At 49.8% G+C, this 23,344-nt stretch overlaps 1 protein-coding gene across 4 annotated transcripts in view; it reads left to right on the top strand.

Annotated features, from left to right (window-relative positions):
• Nucleotides 1-23,344, top strand: part of Rph3al (rabphilin 3A like (without C2 domains)) — a 136,412-nt gene that overhangs the window by 78,427 nt on the left and 34,641 nt on the right. For 3 of the 4 annotated variants that reach the window (XM_021176264.2, XM_029484107.2, XM_085829816.1), the window contains exon 5: nucleotides 8,617-8,703. The exons of the other annotated variant lie outside the window; for it this stretch is intronic. In XM_021176264.2, the coding sequence (XP_021031923.1) occupies nucleotides 8,617-8,703 (87 nt within the window). The remainder of the gene's footprint in view (nucleotides 1-8,616; nucleotides 8,704-23,344) is intronic. 4 annotated transcript variants of the gene reach the window in all.

Raw genomic sequence — 23,344 nt, forward strand, 5'->3', positions numbered from 1 at the left:
GCTGCCTGGGCTATGTCCTAATGCTTGGGAAGGCAGGGCTAGGCTGTGCCCTCTCCCTTGTGAGGCTCCACCTTGTTTGGACCTCTGGATGAGGTGTAGGGTCCAGGGACCCATCCCTACCATCACACTGGGTGGAGAGGGTGAAATTGGGTCCATGTTAAAAAAAAAAAGTGCTTTACCCAAATAGTTCTGTCAGCTGCAGCCAAAACCAACGTCTGTGTTTCTGACAGGACAAGGTTCACACTCTAGCTCCCATGGCCAAGTTATCCAGATCTCTAATTCATAAGACAGAACCCCAAATCCCTACTTCACCGAGATTTGTCTCCATAAAGCAGTGCCTTTGGTGCCTGGTACAGTATTAGCACCACATAAACTGTTTAAATATTTACAACACGTACATCAATATCTGAACTGTATGTATTAATTTGCTTGGCAGTGGAGCCTGGGGTCCCAGTACTGAATCTATGGCAACAAGACTGTTCTCAGTTCCTCTGCCTAATAGGGCAGGTGGCCCAGCTGCAGGCACAGCTGGTAATGTCTTAGGGATCAAGCAAGGCTGAGCCTGCGGTCAGTGGGTTTGGTGACCCAGTGACTCCTCATCCCACCCAGTTGATCTGTAAACCAGTGTCCCACTGCCATGTGCTGTCAGTTTCACCTGGCCTGCAGAAGTCCAGATCTAATCCAGTAAAATCCAGATCTTTCCCAACGTGTTCAGCGTAGACTTCTTTAAATAGGGATTCTGGGGTCAGGGCTGCCACTCGGTGATACAGCACTTACCGCTACAGCATCCATGAGATCCTGGGCTCTATCCCCAGCACAGAATGAAAGGAGGGAGGGAGAAGGGAGGAGGGAGTAAAGGAGAGGAATTCTGCTTCTTCTGGTGCTAGGGACTGAACTCAGGGCATCACACATGCTGGGCAAGTGCTCTGCACTTGGCTGTAGCCCCAGCCCTTACTGCTTATTTATTTAAAACAGATTTTGAGGACCAGCAAAATGGCTCAGTAGATAAAGGCACTTACCATCATACCTGATGATATGATGATATGATGATACCATCATGCCTGATGATGATGATCATGCCATGTGAGTCATAGAATCCACATGGTAGAAGGAAAGAACTGACTCCCACAAGTTGTCCTCTGACCTCCACACATGTTGGGTGGTTCACATGCATACACAGACACAGAGACACACAGTCACACACAGACACAGACACACAGACACACACACACACACACACAGACACACACACCCCTACTCCCTCAATGTAAAATAAAGTAGGTTTTGACTTAGCAGTATTTGATTTACATTTTGGCTGCTACCTTCCCAGAAATCCTCCATGTGTAGAGAGACCTCTGAATCCATTGCGTGCACATACATATTTATACGGTAGCTTGCCGACTTCAGACTACGCAGACTGTTTAAGAGCTATTGCTTTTATATGCATTGTGTCCATCCCCCCTCTTGTTACCTGTACAGCTTCGCCGGTATTTTTGTCACCTTTTCCATTTACGTCGTCATCATTTTTATTGCTGGTATAGCTTTTTCCTCACAGCATGATGTGATTTTGCCATGGCTTTGCTTCCAAGCCTCAGGCCCAGCGTGTGGGATAAGCAGACACTCGGGGGTCCTGCCTCATAGGCCTGTGCGTGTGCTGAGACCGTGCTGTGTAGCCTCTGCATTTCCCTGCTTCATTGCGGAGGACAGACAGCCCCTCTATCGGTGTCACCTGCAGCGTAGCTCCTATGGAGAAAGTCTCACCCATCAGCTTCAATGCATTGGACCTTTTAGGAGATGAGTGTGACCCGTTTTGTAGCATCGTGTGTTGGGGTGCTTGTACAGGTGGGTGGATACTTGTACCACAACATGGGGGAGGAGAGTGTCAGAGAACAGCTTGTCAGGATTGTTTCTCTCTTCCCACCATGTGGGTGCTGAGACTGTATAGCTCTTAGGTCGCCTTAGCCTAAAACATGCCTACGTGTACTATTAATTGTATATGGAAGCACAAAATACTTTTCAATAACTATTCTAAGTAGTTTGTACCTGTAGTCTCAGCTGCTCTTGAGGCTGACATAGATTTGGGTACAGCTTAGGCAACCAAGCAAGATCTTATCTCTAAAAAAATGAATAAGTACATAGCTACTGGTCCCACCCCTGATGTAGCACAGTTTAGGTTGCTGGGGCCTGCTGGTGTAGAGAGTCTCTGAAGGTGACCTCCCCTCTTGGGTTGACAAAGTGCTGTGAGCTTGAATCTCCAGGTGGTGAATGACAGTCCTGAGAAGCCCCAGGGTTTTTCCAGGTGTAGGTGGCCATTTGCCCCAGATGGTTGTCCTGAGAGATGGCAGGCCTGCTCTCACGACTGTGCCTTTTCCTTTAAGCCCCCTCGAGATCCTCACTTGAAGCAACTTCTGAAGCAGCTAGGTGAGTGTCCTGCAGAGTGAGGTGGGATTGGTGTGGCGGGGGAGCCCATGGAGAACTCGTGGGGAGTTAGGCAAAGGCACCTGGGTTTTGATCTCCCTGGCTTTAAGAGTCTTTTAATTTATACATTTATTTGTGAGACCCAGTCTTGTGTGGCCTGAGTCGCCTTACCATGTAGCTGAAGATTCTCCTAAGTCCCCAGTTCCCTGCCTCTGTTTGCCGAGAGCTGAATTACCAGAGTGGTCCACTCCCCCTGGATTATGCAGTGCGGGATGGAATCCAAGGCTCTGCCAATCGAACTCCATTGCCTGCCCCTTGGGGGCTTTTTGTCAGGCTCTCGGGCTCTTGGCTGTGGTCTGGGTAGGGGACATGTGGCCTTGGCTTCCTGAGCAGCATAACTGAAGTAGGTGTTACAAGGACATTTTGGGGGACACTAGATCCAGCCTTAAAAGAGGTATTCCATACACAGACAGCCTACAGGATGTACCCCAGGGGTGCTCATGTGAGGGTAAGATGGACATCTCTGCTGCCTGCCTTTATCAAAGGATGTTTTATGTCATTTCTGAGGCCTGCCCTGCTGGCCCCGTGCTTCATTCCTTAAGAATAAGCACCTCCCCAAGCCAGTAGTACGAACTCCTCTGGGGACCCCACACTATGCACTGTGTATGCCTCTCTGCAGTCTAACCTCCGTCCCACCATCCCACTCATCAGAACCACTTGGCATGGACCAGGCTCATGCTGCTAAGTGTGTGTCTGTGTGTTACCTCCCAGCACTTGGACACATTCCAAGGGGAACACGTCTCACCTTTTTTGGTTATAGTACTAGACAGGGCTCCCCTTTCTTCCTTTATGGTTTCTGCTGATAATCATAATGGGCACCAAGAAGAGGAAAGCGGGCAACAACAGACATGGCCTCTGCCCTGCTGACAGCCTGGTGGGGACAGTGGCCGTGGTCCTTCACATGCATCAGAGGACCAAAACATAACCTGGACAGTCGGGAAGAAGAGGCAAGTGCCTGCAATTGAAGTGGCTACTGGGTAAGGCAAGAGAAGCCTGCCTTAAAGAAGTGGCACTTCTGCCTCGAGTCTAAAGGACATCTAGGCCAGTGAGGAAGACCCCGTGGTCAGATGCGTCCCAGTAAGGCTACAGCACAGTGGGATCCTGGGACAGAGACAGAGCAAGGACTGGGCTCCAGTGGAAATCCAATGTGGCTGAACTGTGGAGGTGGAGAAAGCAAGGCTGCGGAGCAGGAGACAGGGAAGAACAGAGGCCAGTGGGGGTGAGGGGGTCCATCCTGAGCACCCTTCACTGTGCAAAACGGGGTGGTCTTCATCCAGATGCAACGGGAGGTTTCTGAAGTCTCTTAAGCTGGCAGATGTAAGAGCAATGGCATCTCTTGGAGTTCAGGAGGCTGTATGTCATGAACCAATTGGGGGTCTGGCTGTACAAGGGACACAGGCTGTGGGGCCCATGGTATAGACTAAGGCATGGTGGTGACTGTGGCTTAGAGTTCCTATGGAGGAATTATTGAGTTGGGGGTTGGGGAGTAAGGAGGTAGGATCAGGATGCCTGCTGGGTTGGGGCAGTACTAAAGGAACTTATGTTATTTACTGAGGAAGATGTGCTGGCAAAGGGCTCCATCATACATTGTGGGAATAACCTTCCTCGTTCCCCACAACAGGGCACAGGTTATCTGTTGCCACTGACGTAGAGGGAGAAAAAGTAGAGCTTAGAAGAAGTGCAAGTCCAAGGCTGCTTCTGAAGGGCACAATCTGCATCTGGCCCGTGTGCTACTGTCTGGCTCCTTTCCTGGGTTCTCGGGGCTGGACCTCACATCTGCAAAGGGATAAACGAATGGGTTAAGAATAGCGACACAAGGCACACAGCCTGGAGGCTTCGTGTGACTTTGTTAGTGCTCAGATGTATTTTCAGGCTGCCAGGTACATGGGCAGCGGGGACCCCAGAAGCCAGCATCCCACTGCAGAAGGCCATACTACCCGTGGGAAGCCAATGGCTTCCCCCAGGCCTAAGGTCTTCTTGCCAGGTGGAGAGGCCGGCTTGCTCTTTCATGCACAACCTTTCCCTCGTTCTTCCTTTTAAATACTGGCTGCTTAATTTTCTGTATTGGAAATCCGAAAACAAAGACCAAACTCATAAAGGAAGATGGAAATGTCTCATTATTTCCCTCTTGATCTGAGATTTAATAGAGCAGCAATTCTGTACTATTTGAAGTGGAGCATCTTATCTTTCCGTAGCCCCAGGCTCTGGAGAATACCCGGCTCCCTGACAGCTAGGCGTGCTCCAAGCTTGTGAATATGGCCGGGTGGTGCCTGCGACTCACTGTAGCTTCGTCAGTGGTGGCTGTAGTTTGGTAGGGCAATAGGGTTGTGCACACATGGGTGGGAGTGTCACATCCTGCCACCTTTCTGATGCCCTACCGAAAACTCTAAAAGGCAAAGAGTCAGGGAGACAAACACCAAGATGGTGCTCACTGTCGCCCTTTCTACCTGAAGGAGGATGGGAGTGGCTTTATCTCCACCTGCCTACCCACAGTTCTGGTTTGAACCTAGGGAGCAGGCAGCACTGAGTTCTCTGCTGTGGAGAAGCAGGGATCCCATACCCCAGCACGGATGGGCCATCTGCCCCTCTTTCCTCCCCCTACACCGGGCTGGAGCACATCTACCGTCTTCAGCCTCGCCATGGAGGGGGACTGCATGCCACATCTGTCCAAGTTTTCCCTATTTCCCCCTCCCCCGCCTGGCCCCACAGCATGGACGCCACCAACCATCCGATGATTTACTAGGACATGCAAACCCCACCCTCTCAAACCCCAATTTAGGGGCCAGTGAGATGGCTCAGTCAGTAAAGGTGCTTGCTGCAAGCCTGGTGACCTTGAGTTCAGTCCCTGGAACCCACATCGTGGAAGGTAAAGTTCTCCTCTGACCTCCACACACAGTAAAGAAGTGTTAAAATGGCTTTTTTTTTTTATCTCACTTAAAGCCCCACCCCACCCCGACACACACACTGATTGGTGCAGCTAAACCACCCTCACCTTTGGCATGGTGACTCCTGGGGAAGCCATAACTCATCATCAGGTTCACAGTGCTACCTGGCCCTGCCTGTCCATGTGTGGCATCCAACGACCTGTGCTCTGTTCTAAGGGCATCGCATACTCGGTGGGCACAAGGATGGGCAAATTTTGCTGAGCAAATATTCTATCACTGAGCCTCTTCTCTGGTCCCTAATCTCCCTTTACATTATCATCCATGACTGCTAGATACTCCACCAAATGATGCGGAGCTTGAGGAGACTCGCATAGGCTTTTAGAGCAGGATGCAACAGGTGCCGCTAATAAAACAGTGCCGGGCGTCGGCTGAGTGCCTTTTATATACTGCTTGCTTTTCATGTGAATCTCAAGTTAATCTTCAAAAGGATGAATGGTGAACTCATCTTAGACATAAGAACATCTGAGGTTTGGACCGGATCAGGTAGTCCCTCCCATCCAAGGGTTTACCCCAGTTTGCCCCAATCAAAGCTTATGTCCCAGCATCATGGCTCACTGACTGCAGGAACCAGGATCAGGGTTACATGGACATCAAGTTGGTGGCTGGGTGGTATAGGATGGAGCATAGATGACTCCCAGAAATACCAAGGGTCCTCACCAATGCAACAGCAGAGAGAGACCCATGGTGGGAAGCCACTATGGACCAAATATTTGTGTCCCCTAAACCTATATTCTGATGCCCACACCCAATAGGATACTTGGAGGTATGGTCTTTGGAAAGTGACTTGAGTTAGAAGCAGTCACAGGGTTGGGCCCATACAATGTGACCGGAAACTTCATAAGAAGAGGAAGTGGCCAGAGCTCTGTCATCTGTCACACGGGAATATTCTAGAAGGCTGCCATCCGTTGGCCTTTCAGGCCTCCAGCACTATGAAAATCAGTTCCTGTAGCTTTAGTCAAGAACTATGGTCTTTTCATCATATCGAACTGATCCAACCTAGATAGGGCCTGATGCTGCACTATTCCCTTCCCCTAGGGACAGTGACCATTGGGCTGCTGGGTGTTTTGCAGGGTGCTAGTGGAGGCTGCTAGGCTGAGAGAGAACTCAGGATAGAACCAGACTGGCCAAGAATCAGTGTTGGGGCATGTGTAAGTGTGTCCCAGCTATACCCCCATCCTCAGGGGACCCTGCTCTCAGAATCAGTCTGTGCTGTGTCACTGGCCAGCTACTTAGAGCCTTCAGTCATGTCCTAGGTCCCTGCCGGAACAGAACCAGCCCTCTGTTGCTGTGGGTAGCATGGGGCACCTGGGGAAACGGCTCAATTGTTCTGCTGAACTCTGGAAGGTGACCCCATTTGGTGACTCTCAAGCTGAGCAGTCTGCAGGATCTCGGAGTCTCAATTGCTCCATGTTTTCACAGAGATCACGTCACACACATCACCCACCTCCTCCACACACTGTTGCTGGGGTCACTGTACCTGGCACACATGATTGCTCCATAAATGGTGGCCACTGGTATTTTCATCACACTTGATTTTCAAGAGCAGGGTCTCATTCAACAGCCTTGGGGGAGCAGAGTGCTCTGTGTTACAGGGCAAAATGTAAAAAAGGCAGTAGGAACCTCTGGCCTCTCTGAGGCCTACACCAGAGGTGGTGGGTGGCCTATAGTCTAGGAGATGAGCTGCCAATTTCTGGGGAGGCTTACTATGCCCTACCTGTAAACGGTCCCAAGGCAGGGCTAACAGTTTGGTAGCTGCCTCTTCCTTCAAAAGGCCCAGAGAACTGAGAGCACTCCCAGGGAACATCTCCAAGGAGCAATGGGCAGCTCTGAGAGGACACTCCCTTACGTGCTTGGCCACAAACACCGAGAACCTAGCTAGGACTTTCCAGTAAGGAACCCCCTGTGCTGCCTGGAACCTGAGAAGGGACCTTGCTGCCAGCTCCAAGAAACAGGGCCTTAGAGCAGATTCCACTTTGTTTAGAAAACCAGAGAAGTGACTTTGGATGGTGGCCAACCCCTGCCCACACACACGCATCATTGCTTCCCTTCTGAGTGTGCCGGCTCCCGCCATTCCTGCAGAGCACAGGCTTGGCCGCCCAACCAGGCTGGTGATACACGCCTGGGAAAGCCAAGTTGGTGACATTTCTCTCTCCACGGAGAGATGTGTCTCTTGCTCAGTTGGCAGTCTGCAGCAAAGGCCAAATAACAGATCCATCCTTCCCTTGGTCCCTGTAGGGACAGGAGCTTCTGTAAACCCCTCAGGAAAAGCCACCATTTTTCAATCACATGCCCCTGGTAGGCTGAGAACCAGTCTCAGCCCCAACAAATCCACCTCTGCTTCCCAGTGTTTATCCTGGCCTTTCTTGCCATTGCTTGTTGCTGTGCCTCTAGGGAAAGCAAAATATCTGTTTAGATGTTAAGAACTTAAACAATTGAGTAGGAGGAGAAACACTGGAGTCCGTGATCTGGCTATTTATGTCTGGAAGGGAAAGGGGGGTGGGGGTGCAACAGAATCATTGCTTAACCAGTTCTCCCTTGCCTCAGACCCTGGGTAAGGTCTCAGGTCTCTCCACACAGTTCATTCCCGACCTGTGCTGGGGGCTTACCACCTTACTGATAAGGTCCTGGAATCCTTGCTTGAGAAATGTGGTACCAAGCACGAGCTTAGGCAGCCGTTCATGTGTCTCTCCATGGCTCCTAACCTGTCAGGCACGTGTGGGAGTGTTTCTGGCCTGCTCCTAAGCAAGTGTATACTTTCTTTGGGAGAGGATCGCATTTTCCGCCCACATCTGCAGGTAGCCAGCAGTCCTCTGCTGGAAGGCAGCGTCTTTGATGTTGGCTTGGATTCTCCCCAGGTATTAGGCATTTGGGTGATTTCCAGTTCTTTGCTGCTGAACATGCTGGTGCTATGGAGCTGACTAGCTGATATTTTTCCCCCGTTAGCTGATTTTGATGTGATCCTTACAGGACAGAATTATGGGATGTGCAATCTGTAACATGGAGATCCATGCAACTAGATTGCAAAGCCATCCAAAGGTTCCTAGGAACCTCCGGGAGCCCTGTCCTTAACTCAAAACAGAAACTGTCCTCTTAGAAGGTGCCAAAGTAGCTCTTGTGGCTCACTGCCCTGCCTCTGCAGCCTAGGAGAAAGCAACCGAAATACTGGCACTCATGTGTCTCCTCTCTCTCGTAGAAAGTCTGCACCAAGTGTGGGATCGAGGCTTCCCCCGGCCAGAAGCGGCCCCTGTGGCTGTGTAAGATCTGCAGTGAGCAGAGAGAGGTAGGGATCCTGAAGTGGCTTGGGCTTGGGTGGGGCAGGGTGGATGGACCAGGGTGGAGCCAGGTCCACTAGCATTGGGTGCTGACAGGAACTTCTCCGGAGGGAAGGTCACAAGGAGGACTACCCCAGGGAAATAGGGTAGAAAGAAAACCTCCCGGCCTTCCGGTCCCTTGCTGGTATAGAGGTGAGCTCTGTAGAGTAAGCTCTGGTTTTGCGCTTTAGGGGCCTGTGGTTTCCATGGGTAGCCTCCCCGTGAGTAATAATAACCCCTGAGTTAAGTGTCCTCTGAGCATGTGACACTACAACAAACTGCTTACCTCTGCTCATCCATTTCCCCTTTGACGTCTCCCTCTGGTGGGTGTCACCCCTCCTTACGCCTCATGGGGAAACACCTAAGGCTAGATAACCTGTGTATACTGAGCTAAGGGTGAAGGAGGTGGGCTGACAACCAAGTGAAGACAGAGCCTGCCATGATGCTGCCACCCAGAGTCCTTCCTAGTGCCAATGTTCTGTGGGTCCAGTTTGGCCCCTTTCTGGGGGAAATAACTCAATCTTGGGGGTTGATAAAGCCTGTGGGATGGCAGCAGATTTGTGGACAGAGCCTAGAACTGCTTCTCCTTACACCAAGCAGGCCAAGGCAGGCAGCATCAGGGGAGCCAGGGTAGGCAACAGGAGCAGCAGGACAGAGGGAGCCATTAGCTTACAGAGACAGCCTTGCTTTTAGTTATTCTGCCTGGTATTTCTCATGTGTTTTTCATACAATGCTTTCTATTCTGGAAAATTTCATCCCATCCCATCCCATCCCATCCCATCTTCCTCCTGGGCATCTTATATTTTAAAACTCCCCCAGGCCATCCTCTGTTGCACTCACTGGTTCTTTGGGAATTCCTTTCACTGGATCCCTGAGTTCCTCAGGGCAGGGCCAGGCATCCTGGGTGTGTGGCGAGCCTGGGAACACACCCCAGTCCTGCTGTGTGTGCAGCTGTTCACTCCCCTCAAACACACACTCTCTCTCTCACATGTTCCTGCCTTGGGACCAGGTCCTGCTGTGTGCACCCCCCTCTCCCAGGTGAGAAACCCTCTCTCTAGTTTCAGTTTTTAGTGATTTGGCTGTCTGGTCTAGACTAGTCTGTGGTCCTCTACCTCCTGTGGGATGCTTTAAGTTCTCATATATAGAAAGACTAATCTCCCAGCTGTCTCCACCTACTGCTGGGCACTGAGCTCCACCGGTAGCGCATTTGGATGCTCAAAATAGTTAAGTAGCTAGGCACATTGACACACACCTGTGATCCTAACACTCAGGAAGAGGCAAGAGGATAGCAAGGTGGAGGCTAACCTAGACCACCTAGCAAGCTTTGTGTGGTGTGTGTAATGTGGTGTGGGGGTGTGTGTGTGTTTTGGTGTGTGTGGTGTGGTATGTGTGGTGTGGTGTGTGTGTGTGTGTGTGTGTGTGTGTGTGTGTGTATTTTAAGAGTAAGTAGTTTGAACCTCTGATCTACTGAAGTATACATCTTGGTTTTGAGTGCAGTCAAGCTTACATGTTGTTTTTAAAATATTTCCATCTGTCATTGCTGTGTGTCATTTAGATGACAGAGGCAAGGCCTTGAAGTGTCATTTAGACCTGCCTGGAGGGCCCTTGTCCCCACACGGTAATAATGATGGCCCTTCATAGACTAGGTGGGAGGTTGGGGGGTGGCAAGCGTACGACCGCCTCACACTACATAAGTGTTAGAGGCTGTCCCTTCCTTACAGCCCACTCTTTAGCTGAGGTCTCTCTTGTCACCAAGGGACCCCTTTTAAGGTACAGATAAGTAGCTGGGTGGTGGTGGCACACCCCTTTAGTCCCAGCACTGGGAGGCAGAGGCAGGCTGCTCGGTGAGTTTGAGGCCAGACAGATTTAAAGACAGACCAGGACAGCCAGCAAATGGTGAGACCTTGGAGAGGGAGACAGAGAGACAGAGGGACAGAGACAGAGAGAGGGAGCAAGAGCACTCAGATATAAGCAAGGAGGACATTTTTCTACATCGTCTGATGAAGAACTTCTCAGGATGAAATACCGCTCACACGTGAACCGGGATGCTAGAGGTCAAGGGAAAGAAAAAGGAAAGAAAGTGGATGGAAGAAAGGAAGATCCCACCACCGGGATCAGCACACGCCTTAAAAGTCGGGAGCTCCGGGACTTAGGGAGGGCCTCTACCAGCCCATTCTAATCTCTAGAGTGTCCCATTTCCAGAAAAGTCTGAAATAGCTTCAGATGAATTTTCTTATCTTTCCTAAGGCAAAGAATGCAAGGCTGTGCTTTATGCTATCAACTTGTCCTTGAATCTTTAGGAGCCGATAAAGCTTAGCAAGATCAAAAAGGTCCCCCTCTGTGGCTCCAGGCAGCGATTGCAAGGCTGGCCGCTTGCTGCACTCAGACAGGGTCCTGAACATGAACGCGGTTCACCATCTGTGGGTGCCACGCCCATATGCTGGAGTCTGTTGTCTGCTTGGGCAGGGAGTGGGGGCAGGGCAACTGGTTTCCTAATGCCTTTTTTTTTCTCTTCAAGAAATATCTAATCATAACAGAGAGATAGTGAGGGAGAAAGGACATTTAATGTGCCATGTTTTAAGCACTGAGCATAGCTGATTTGGAGATTCTGAGGGGAATTTGGAGTTGTGTCTCACGTCGGAGAGCAGATCGTGACAGAAGAACTTGGGTTGCTGATGGACACTCTTGTGCCGCTACCTCCCCCCTGCCCCCCGGGCACTCATCTCCTCCTGGCTAGCTTCCATCAGCCCTGGCTGTAATTGCAAGTCATTTCTCTCAAGTGGGTCGAATGTGGGCAGAATGTCCTAGAGTGAGCAGCTCGGTGTTACTGTCTGTCTGACGCAGTGAGTGGCAATGTGAATCTCAGGCTGTCAGATTTTGAGTTTACAACCTAATCCACTCATTTGTTTGGGCATTTGGTGTATATTTATTAAACATCTTCTATGGGCCAGGTTAGACAGCTCTTATACTGAAAAAGTGGATGGGGGGTGGGGCAGTGTGAGGGAGCCATAAACACAGGAAGGTATATCTTGTGACCTCAGATGGGGATAATGTGATCCATCTGAGACGTTTCAGACTAAGGGTGTCCAAGGAAACGGGGAAAGAGATGCTGGGAACAGTGGCTCCGATTCACTACAGTGGCCAGGGAGGGGACCACTGATAAAATGACATTTGAGCGAAGAACTGAGGAATACTCTGCGGCCATGGAGGGGAAGTGTTGCAGAGTGTCGGGAGATGCTTGTGTGCAAAGGCCCTGAGGGTGGATGTGTGTTGAGTGGGGAGACCAAGGGGCCAGGAGCTGGGTCAAGATTGAAGAGAGGAGGTTAAAGATGCAGAGGGAGGTCAGACTGTGGTAGCTTTTTCCACCATTGCAGAGACTTGGGCTGCTGTAGTCAGAACAACGGTGAGTCTTGGAGGATCTTGATTATTTCAGAGTGACGTGTTCTGACCTCCTTTAAGGGATATTCTGGCTGCTGTGGTATATGAATTGTAGGCTACAGGAGTGGTTTGTTCTCTGTTTTTAATATTGCTCAGGGTGTCCAAGCTATCTTAGTAGCCTTACAAGTTTTCATGTGTGTATACACAAACCATATATACACACACACATACGCACATACACACATACACATACACACACAACCCAGGCCATGCACTAGCTATGGTGGCACACACCTGTGATCCCAGCACTTGAGAAGTGGAGGCAGGGGGATCAGAATTGAAGGCCAGACTAGGCTTTATGAAGCCCTGTCTCAAAAAAAAAAAATACATTTTACTGTTTTAAAATAGCAAGTCATTGGGTAATTACGGGATACTGACAGTCGAGGCGTATAAAGAAACACATAGAAAGTTGTATCCCAACTCTCTAGGAACAGCTACCACTAACATTTGGGATATTACTTCTAATCTTCTCCCTGTTTTTGTCTGTTTGTTTTCCCCTCTAGTCTATTGAAACTGTGTTTTAAATTAACATTCTATTCTAAGTTATTTCACAGTGTAATCAGAAGCTCTGTAGAGATTCTGTCAAGTAGCTGCCCCTCCAATTTAAGGTATGTGAGTTTTGGTTTGGTTTGATTTCTGGGTTGGGTGTTTTGAGGCAGTATCTCATGTAGCCCAGGCTAGATTCAAATACTCCACATGGCTGGAATTAAGGATAACCTGGGGCATCTGATCCTGCTGCCTCCACCCGTGAATGGTTCCCGTGTTTTTCTCGAGCTAGTAACTGTGTGTTGCCCTTTGCCTACATGCTGTCACAGCGTGGGATAGATCTCCAGCCTTACTGCATGGGAAGCCAAGAGTCCACCACTACCCAGGACCCTGCCTGCAGTGTAGACTACAGATCACAGTGGATTCCTAGGCCCAGAGAGATGGCCCAAGGGATGAGAGGGCTCTACACAGCTGGGGCATGGCTCTCTAGACTTGACTATTAGTAGGGAAAAGACAGAAGCCACACTGAAAAAGCAGGGGAAAGTACAGGCCAAGTGGAAACGGATCTAAGTGAAAGGTATTGTTAAAGTATTATTAGTCATCTATAAAGTCCAGCTAAACCCTAGTCAGTAAGCTGGCAGGCCCCAAAGGTGGCCACAGTGGTTACCTTGTTCATTCTACATAGATTTTTTTTAATATTATTATCTCCTAGTTGGTACTTCTAATCAGTTTCAACCATCACTTGAGATTGTCCTGCCTCAGCCTCCCAAGCACTTGGGTTTTGCATGTAACTAACTGGCTGTATAGCCCAGCCATCCCTCCCAGGTCTCCAGTCCCCCATGCTCTGGCAAGCTGGTCTCCATGATAACAAGTGGACAGACTCTGAAGAGTGTGAAGATTTAAAGAAACTAAAAAAGACCAAGCCCTTGTGCACTTAATGGCTTGTGGGATGCACTCAGGAAGGGAGGTAGAGGCATACAGTCCAAGGATGGACAGAGTGTGGCAAGCTGAGTGTGGCTGTCCCATGCATAGGAAGAGGAAACGGGATGAGATTCAGTGTATGTCGTGAAGTAGTCTCCAAGCTGGACAGGAGAAGGCTGCTGCAGGCAGTGCGGTCATTCTGCTTCAAAAGCCGGTTGAAGCTTTACTGTATTTGGCAATTAAAGTTTTTATCTGGCAGAACTGGGGGACAGCTCAGTGGCTAATAAGATTGCTGCACAAGCTCGAGGGCCCGAGTTCAGGGCCCGAGTTCAGGGCCCGAGTTCAGATCCCTAGCATGCATGTGAGAAGCTTGGCCTGTTGCTGCCTTAGCTCCAGTGCTGGGGCAGGGAAAAGGATTCCTAGAGCTCACTGGTCAGCTGGCTCGGCAGTCAGTGAGCTCCAGGTTCAAGGAGAGACTCTTTTTAAAAAACAAGGTGGAGAGAGAAGGGGAGAGCGTCTCAGAGGAGGAGAGGCAAGATGCCTGCGGACATGTACCCACGTGGCGTTTTCCAGAGACAAGTAGTTATGATTTCACAAGGTTAGAAATATTGGGATAAAGCTTCTATCATTATCAATTGACTCTGAAATTATTGTATTGGCATCTTGTAAATTGAGCTGTTATAGATACATAAATCTGATTGGTTAATTAAAACAACAACAAAAAAAGGAAAAAAAAGGGTGGAGAACAATAGATGAAGACATCTAATGTTGACCTCTGACCTCTTTGTGCATTCGTAGTCTCACACACATGCATACTCACACACACACACACACACACACACACCTACACACACGTGCATGAGCACTTTCGTATTTGGATATCTGACCCAGGAAGGAGTCTCTGTTGCATGTTTGGTTCCTGCCTTATGCCCACCACTTCTTTCAACTCATGTTTCCCTCCATCCTGGAAAACCTTAAAGCTTTTCACCCATGATACTGATTTTTCTTTTTAATATCTGATTTAAGTACTTTGCTAGTTTTTATATCAGTACAAGTGCATGAACAGCCAAAAGGGAAAGAGTCTTGAGGCTGGAGATGTAGCTCAAGTGATAGACACTTAATAACAGCCCATTCTAAGTCCTGGGTTCAATGCCCACACTGCAAACAAATATACATGCATGCATGCATGCATGCATACATACATACATACATACATACATACATGGATACACACATTAAAACAGAGATACACTAGGGCTGGAAAGATGGCTCATTGGTTAAGAGTATGTGGGGGCTACTTTTGCAGAGAACCCAAGTTCAATTCCCAGACCCAGGATGGGCAGTTCAAAATCATTTTTATTTAATATGCATTAGTGTTTTGCCTGGATGTATGTCTGTGCAAGAATGTCAGATCTTTGAGTTACAGTTGTGAGCTGCCATTTCTGGGTGCTGGGAGTTGACCCCAGGTCCTCTGGAAGAGCAGACAGTGCTCTTAACTGCCAAGCATCTCTGCATCCCAGTTCACAACCTTTTGTAACCCAGGCTCCTGGGGATTCTGACGTCTCTAGCATTTGCAGGCACTTGTGCTGTGTGTGCATACCCGTACTCAATGCATAGTTCAAGATAAAAACAATTCTGGGAATCTTGACATCTATGAAGAAAGATGGTCACAACGGCATGCACCCATACCATAGCCACTCAGGCGCTTAAGTCTAGAAGCTAAAGCCTTTCTTGAGCATAGCAAGATTCCATCTCAAAAACAATTTCTACAGCCATGTGTGCCTGAAGGGTCATAATAGAACTGATAGGAACTAGCCAGTACCTAAGTCAAGCGTGTGGTCAGGACACATCTGCCTTTGAGTGCAGCGTCCTGCCTTCACTTTCTGAGCTGGCTGCTCTAATTCAATGTTGTGATTCTGAAACCGAGCATGTCAATGCATGCATATGTGTTTGTCCTGCCTGTCTCTATTTCCCTGCTGTGGACGCTCTCCCCTGCAATCTCCCTCTAGTCCTTTTTCTCCCATTGGTGATTTCAGGGTCTCTGTTCCTTTGCTGTGAGTTGGTGTCTCTAGAATTGTCCCTACCCTGCCCGCGTCTACGGCAGTTTTCCCAGGTTCAAGGTTCCCCTGGTCATTAGTCTTCTGATGCATAGAGCCCAGTAGACCAAGGTTGACCTGGAAACAGTAGGAAGAAAACTTCTCACATCCCCTTCTCTGCTAGGAACTTTTACCTGTGTCATTCTACGTCTCAGAAGCAGCGCCTGTGATTCTCTGTGGCCATTAGAAAGGGGTCAGGCCTTAAGGACATTAGCCCCTCTTTGTGCCATCTCCTCTGCACCCTCTGGCTCTGCTCCCCTGGGTGGGAGCCCGACTGAGGTAAATCCCAGATGCAATTTACATTGCCAGCCCGGCTGTGTCTGAGAATCTCATCTCTTGAGGATGGTAGCAGGGATGAAAGACAAAGGATAGCTCTATGTGCCACAGACCACTCTGCTAGGCCAGGCCTGAGTGTGACATCACACACTTAATCCCTTCCATCACATGTTGGGCAGGCAGGCCTGGCTACAGCCTCATCCCTGCTTGCGGTCTTCAGTTCCACCTCTCACAGGTCTCCATCGGTATGTCACTTGGGGTTGGAGGAGACCCCACTGGAGGCTCTAAACTTGACACTAAAGGTAGCAAACTGAAAAAATTCATTTACTGTGTAGCCTTTCTTCCCCATCCATTAAAAAGCAAAAGCAAAAAAACCAAAAGCCATGATTCACCCAAAGCTGTCCTGCAATCAGTGGAAAGGTTAATTAGAATCTAGATCCCCCTGCATTCTTGGAACCATTCCCCCAGCCTCTAAAAGGTAGAAGGTAAAGCTGCAGGCTTTGTTATCCAAGGGGATGAGCTAAGAAGGGGAGAACAGCAATTTGTAAGTAATTGAAAGCTGATTAATACAATTAGAGCGCTCTTCTTTACCCTGGCAGTCTCCTGTGCTTTCACACACACAATCCTGATTAGACCCAGGCAGAGCCTGCACCCGCTGACAGTACTGCGGCTTCCCGCAGCGGTTTGCACAGAAAGGTGTTTAAGAAATGCTTTTTGATCCAAAGGGGAATTGGCAAAGAGAAGTGCCTGCTCTGACCATTTCATAGCCTCTTGCCCGAAACATGCCTATCTGCTTCCCAGTCTTATCACTAGAGATCCTGACTAGGGGCCCATGGGCCCACTGAAGCTGGGGTATACCCACTTCCCCTCACTCACTCTCCACAGAATAGGGAAAGTGAAGATAGGAAAGTGCCTTTTGTTTAAGCCCACCCAGACTGAAGGTGAGTGGTACTCCAATAGGGTCATCCACCGGCAGAGCTGTCCCTCACCTGGGCTTCACAGCCTGAAGATGAACGGGAGAGTCCGGGACAGCCCCCCACTCCCATCCCCATCCAATTGCCTGTGACTGCTGGGCCCAGCACCTCAGCACCTGCCTCCCTGGCTGGCAGCCTGTGTCACTGCAGGCTGCCATCTGCCTCACCATGCTGAATGTCTCCATCGCTTGCAGTTTGGATTCTTGCTGCAAACAGCTTTGCCTGAGGGCCCCTTTCACAGGCCCATGAGTGCACTGAGGAGTGGGTGGCTTTGTGGGGACAGGTGGCTGCCTGAGTACCCTACCATCTGTCCCTGGCTTGCTCTCAGCTGCTGTAGCGACATTCCTGGGGGACCTGGGTGGCCACACTTCCTCAGTGTGTTGTTGGTCACCTCCCACGCTGCCGCGGCTCTGTCAAACAGCCCCCGGTCGCAGCTATCTCCTGGCCTCCTACACAGGCACAAGTGGCAGCAGGAGGAGGCTCCTGGCACCCACCAGGTCCCAGAGCAGTTTGCCTATCTGGACGCCCCCACCAGTAGCATCCTCGAAGACAGACTGACCCACTCCCACCTTCCTGTCACTTGTTTGAAGTGCCAGTCTGAGCCCCCGCAATAGGAAGTTTTACCCTGAGATGCCAACAGATCCCAAAGGGAAAAACTTCACCACAACCCCAACATAGTCCTCTGTGGTAACTGTACACACACACACACACATACACACATACACACACACACACAGACACACACACATACACACACACACACACACACACACACACCAGAAAGGCTAATAATGACAATAGATGTTGGTCACATCCATCTTCCTCACAGAAGCCCAGCAAGGGACTCAGGATTTTGTCCCCATGACAGAAGGAATAGCTGAGGCTCAAAGAAAGGTCACTTGCCCAAAGGAGTGATTAATGGAGCCAGGAGTTAAAGCTAGCTGTGTCTTCTTCCAAAATGCACTCTAACAAGACCGCCTTGTAGCCATTCATTCATTCATTCATTTGCTCCTTCCTTCCTTCCTAACTCCCTTGGGTATTTCCTATGTGCCTATACTGTTTCAGGCTCTTAGAAAACAGTAATGAGCAAAGCATCCAAATGTCCCTTTCCTGAGCTCTCATTTAGCACAGGTGAGAAACTTACAGTACAGCGTGAGCAAGCTAGGAAGGAAGGAAGAAGGTTGTCAGGGGCTGCTATTGCTGTAATGGAACACCATGACCAAGCAAGCTGACGGGAAAGGGTTTCTGTGGCTTACGCTTCCAAATCACTGTTTATCATCAAAGGAAGTCAGGATAGGAACTCAAGCAGGTCAGGAACCTGGAGGCAGGAGCTGATACAGAGGCCATGGAGGGATGCTGCTTACTGGCTTGCTTCACATGGCTTGTTAGCCTGCTATCTTATAGCTTACAGGACCTCCAGCCCAGGAATGGTACCACCCATAATGGGTTGGGCCCTCCCTCATCAATCACTAAGAAAATGCCCTACAAGTTTGCCTAAAGTCTGATCTTTATGGAGGCATTTTCTCAGTTGAGACTCCCTCTTCTTTGATGACTCTAGCTTGTGTCAAGTTGACATAACCAGCTAGCACAAATGGCATCATCTGTTGGATACTGAAAAGGAAGCTAGAACAAGGTGGAGGGAGCAGAACTGAAGAGGATGTCACCGTGTCACGCCCATCAGGGTGGCTGTCCTAAAGCAAGCAGTGTTGTTGAGGATGTGGTAAACCTGGACCCAGTCCACCGTGCACTGCTGACAAAAATACAGAACAGTGGGGCTGCTGTAGAGAAGAGTGTGGCAGGTATTTCTGTAGAACTACCCCATTATCTAGCATTCTAGATGATGGGTATTTGCAGCCACTTATTTAGCTGAAATGTCAAGGGTTAAAAGCAGGGGCTCGCACAGATACTGCACGCACATATGCATGGCAGTAGCGTTCGCCGGGGCTGAAGGAGAAGACCACCCAAGTGCCTACAGGACAAGTGGCTAAGTGAAATGCGCTACACACACCACTCGCTTCATGTGGCCTCCCGAGGGAACGACATTGTCACACAGCCTACCACATGGATGAACCTTGAGGTTAGGTGCTGGGTGACAGAAACCCAGTCACACCAGGACAAACACTGGGGGATTGCTCTTAAGAGAGATAGAGCTATCCAGGGAGATGGGAGGGGGATGGCAGGTACCGGTGCTGGGGGCGGAGGGGGGGGTGAGGCAGGGAAGGGGGGTTGATTGGCGTGACATGGGGCGGAGCTTCAGTTTGGGAGGTGACTGGAGCCCTGTGGATGGAGGGTGGAGGTGCAACAGTGTGCTTGCAGTTAACAGTGCTGAACTGTAAGGCTAAAACTGGTTATGGTTGTAGATTTTGTTACCACAGTTGAGAAATAACTGGGCAGGCCAATGTATGTGCCATTTTACTTTTAATGTAGTCATATCCGTGACTACAAAAGCAACTCCCCAAAGTAAAGGGGGTCATTTTGTCTCACCATTTGAAGGTACGCTGTCCATCTTGGCATGGGGGGGTGAGGGGGGAACAGGGGAGGGAGGAGGCAAGGTGGATAGAATTCGAGGTGGCTGGTCACGCTATGTCTGTAGTCAAGAAGCGAAAGAATTCTGGTAGCACCCAGTATTTTTATCAACTTGGACAGCACTGCTTGCATTTAGGATGGGTCTTCCTTTTCAGTTAAGCCTCCCTAGAAAACTCTCGTGGATACATCCCCAGCTGCATCTCCTAGGGGACTCCAAATCCAGTTAAGGTGACAGGGAAGGCAAATGTCACTGGGTCCTTTCCAGAAGGCTGGGTTTCAGCATGGACTTGAGGCAGGTATAATGGGGAGGCTAAAAGGCATCTAAGCAAAGACCAGAACAACACAGTGGAAATCCTTAGTCACATATCATGTCCACAGACCTGAGGCTCCCGACCTTGTAGTGCTGGGGTCTCCTGAGGCAAATACTAGAGCATGGTCCCCAAAGCCTCAGCACTCAGTAGGTCAGCATCGTCCTTTCTGGAGGGGGGTCTCTGGCCCACAAGTCTTCAATTAGTTGTGTCATTTACTGAGTGCTTCAAGTTATTAAAGCAAGCAGTGTTGTCGAGGATGTGGTAAACCTGGACCCAGTCCACCGTGCACCCTTAGGAATACACTCAGGAGCGAACATCACTGGGGACCCTATCATCTGTGAGATTTACCTTGACTACACCAGGGTACATGGTACCTACGTTCCTGGCTGGTGTGACTTCATCCTGATGGTGCATCCCTTCTGGTCCCTCCCACTCTGTCTGTCAGGCCTGTGTGGTCATGGTTTGGCTTTGTCATACCTGTACCTCTAGGGAGTGTCTGAATTTGGTCTCTCTCTTGCACTAATTTGAATAAAACGTGATCCAAGCTTCCAGCTTGTTTTTCAGATGCCAAATGCCGCTGGCTGGCACAGTTGTGCCCCTCCTGCTGGCCAGCTGTCTCACAAATGGGGACTAGGGAGTTGAGGGTAGACCCTTGCTTTAGGAAGTATTTATTGATTTCCTAGTTGGTGCCTAGCCCTGAAGTGACGCCCCATTTCCTTTCCTAAATAAACAATTTGAAACATACACCCCATAGGGCTGCCAAAAAGTCCTTGTGGCCCAGGAAAGCAGCCTTTGCTACGTTCTTCTTGCAGGGTTGACACAAGGCTCAGAGGTGATTATTAGTGTCCCCATTTTGCAACTAGGTGAAGGATCTGGGCCTTTGGTGACAAGTCTAAGGTGGCGCTACCAGGACCAGGGAGCTGTGGTGTGACCCTGGGATGCCTGGTATTGCTCTCCCATCCAGGGGCTTCCTCAATCCAGTAATACTTGGCAAGTTTATATGAAGATGGTTCTGAATTGTGCTGTGTACAAAATAAACTCTGCGTGCATGTTAGATGTCACCAGTACACATCTAAAGACAACCTGAAATTCCCCAAGTTAGACAAAATAGGAAGCTTGAATTAGTGACCCAGAGAAGTCTATAAGATCTTCTAAGGAAAAAAAAAAATGGGATTAAAAAAAAAAGAAGAAGAAATAACCTAATAGAATGAGGGAACAATGAGTAAGGAAGATAGAGGGGCCTCAGAATTAGAGGTTTTCCCAAAAGAAACAAAACAGATTGAAAATGAAGCTTTCACCACACGCACCGTTGAGAAGCATGTCCCAGCATTTAAGACCCCGGTCCTCCCCCACTTGAGAGCTTGGCCACCCAGGGGCCAGTAGTGTCGCTTTGGCTGGGACTGTGTTTAAACACTGGCATATTTGTTGTTCTGGGAATTGAATCAAGATTGAGAAGCTTCTCCGAGAAGACCTGGCTTGCTATAATTGGCCTGTGCAATTTTCTGCTCACAGCCTCTATTCATTTCCTGTGTGCAGCCCACTCCATCTGGGGCCAGAGCACAGCTTCCCCGCCAAACACCACCTGAGCATGCTCCCCGAGACCTGTGGCAGAAATGGGAGGGGAGGTCAGAGCGGATTCAGAGAGATTTAACGATGCTTATGGTTTCAGAGTAAGGGGAAGCATTTTCGAAGTGTTGCCAATCCATGGTATAGGAGACGCTGCGAGTCTTATCCCTGTGGGTTTGCTGAGCTGGTAGGGAACAGCCAAGGAGCATGGAGACAGGCCTCTGGGCCAGAGGGAGGAGATGGTCCTTGCATAGGGGAGGGGCTTACAAGGACCTTCTCACATTCCAGACAGCATGGGCAACAAGGCTACAGAGAAATAGGGCTAGAGTCAGGTCCAGCAAGCCTACCCCTAATGCAGGGGTATAGCCTTTTAGGCTACCACCTTGTGACATTGGCAAGCTCCCCTTGTTTATTATGGGTGGATAATTGTTATAGAAACGGCCCCTCGGCCCCTCGCCAGAGGCTGCTTCATGGAAGCTGGAGCGAGCCTTCTCTCTGGTTCTGAAATAATCCAGCCACAGGGTTTGAATCAGACAGCACCCTCACAGTGCATTTTTTCCCCCTCACTTCAGCAACTGTGCTGGCAGTTGCTAGTCTCCCAGGCTGCTCTGGTTGCTCAGAACCCACTTGAATTGAAGAGGAGGATTGCTCAGACCCTGGGAATTCAGGGCTCCAGGGTGCTGAGCTCAGCTTCCTGCACTCAGGGCCCAGAGGGCAGAGCATCCTTGGGGGGGGGCGAGGGGGAAGTGTCTGCCTTAGTTCCCAGTGTCCTAGTGAAGTTGGGGGCTTTGCAGAGCAGGCATAGAGTGTAAGGAGCCCTGAGTAGAGAGAGATAGCTATCCATCAGGAAGACCCAGGGGGCAGGAGAGCCTGCATCCCAGATGGCTGAACTGGGGTTCAGGGAAGGCAGCAGCATGGTGGAGTGAGTTCTCTTCCTGACTCACCAACAACACATGCAAGCACACAGTGAGTTTTAAACTATTATCCTCCAGACTGAAGGGAAAGGATGGCTCAGTGGTCGAGCCCTTGCCTGGCTTGCCTCAGACACAGAGCTTCATCCCCAGCACCACCAATAAAGGGAAAGAAAGAAAGTGTTAGTCTTCAAAATGCAAATGTGCTAATGGCCCCTGGGAGGGGTCTCAGCCTCTGGTTAACACCTCAGGAGCTGACACTTTTTGGAAGCTGAGAGCTACTGAGTTGTCTAGGGAGGGAGGGAACCAGTCAGGGGAAGGGAGCTGACAGCTCTGCCCAGTGGCCCTGGTTCTCCCACACCCCTCCCGTGGGTACAGACTCCAGTTTGTGCCGGAACACTGAGGACCCTGCGCAGGAGGGAAGGCTCACTTGGGAGGGGGGAAGCAGCCTGTCTCCGAGAACACTTGGTTTTTGCCACCCCCCTGCCCAGCTCAGTCTGAACACACAAGAGGTGGTTGATAAATGCTATCTGAATAATACCAACTGCTCCCTCTCTAGAGGCAAGAAAGCAAGCAGCAAGAAAAGATGGCTACCTTCACTCTATCCAAACAAACAAGCTACAACAGAGTGCAGCTTAAAGGTGGAGGGCTGGGAGAGAGTCCCTGCCTGGCGCACATAAGGACCCATGCAAAACAAACAGGGTAGAATGACTTATAATCCCAGGGCAGGAGAGGCAGAGACAGGAGAATCCCTGGGGCTCACTGGCCAGCCAGTGGGGGAACTCTGTTTCACAAAACAAAACAAAACAAAACAGGGTGGCCAGAGCCAGCAAGATGGCTCAACGCGTAAAAGCACTTGCTGCCAAGTCTGCCCATTCAAGTTCAAATCCCCAAACCCACATGGTATAGGGAGAGAACTGACACCTGCAAGTTGTCCTCTGACCTCCACAGGTGTGCTGTCACAATAAATGTTTTAAGAAAGGCAGCCAGTTCCCTGGGAACGGTATCACACCTGGGGTTGGCCCTCTGACCTCCATGCACACATGCACATCTGCAAACACAAGTGCACCCATACATACGTGTACACGCACACAGTCACACAGAC

Source organism: Mus caroli, unplaced genomic scaffold, assembly GCF_978045245.1.
Source record: "Mus caroli unplaced genomic scaffold, Mus_caroli_1 scaffold_13, whole genome shotgun sequence".
NCBI lineage: Eukaryota > Metazoa > Chordata > Mammalia > Rodentia > Muridae > Mus > Mus caroli.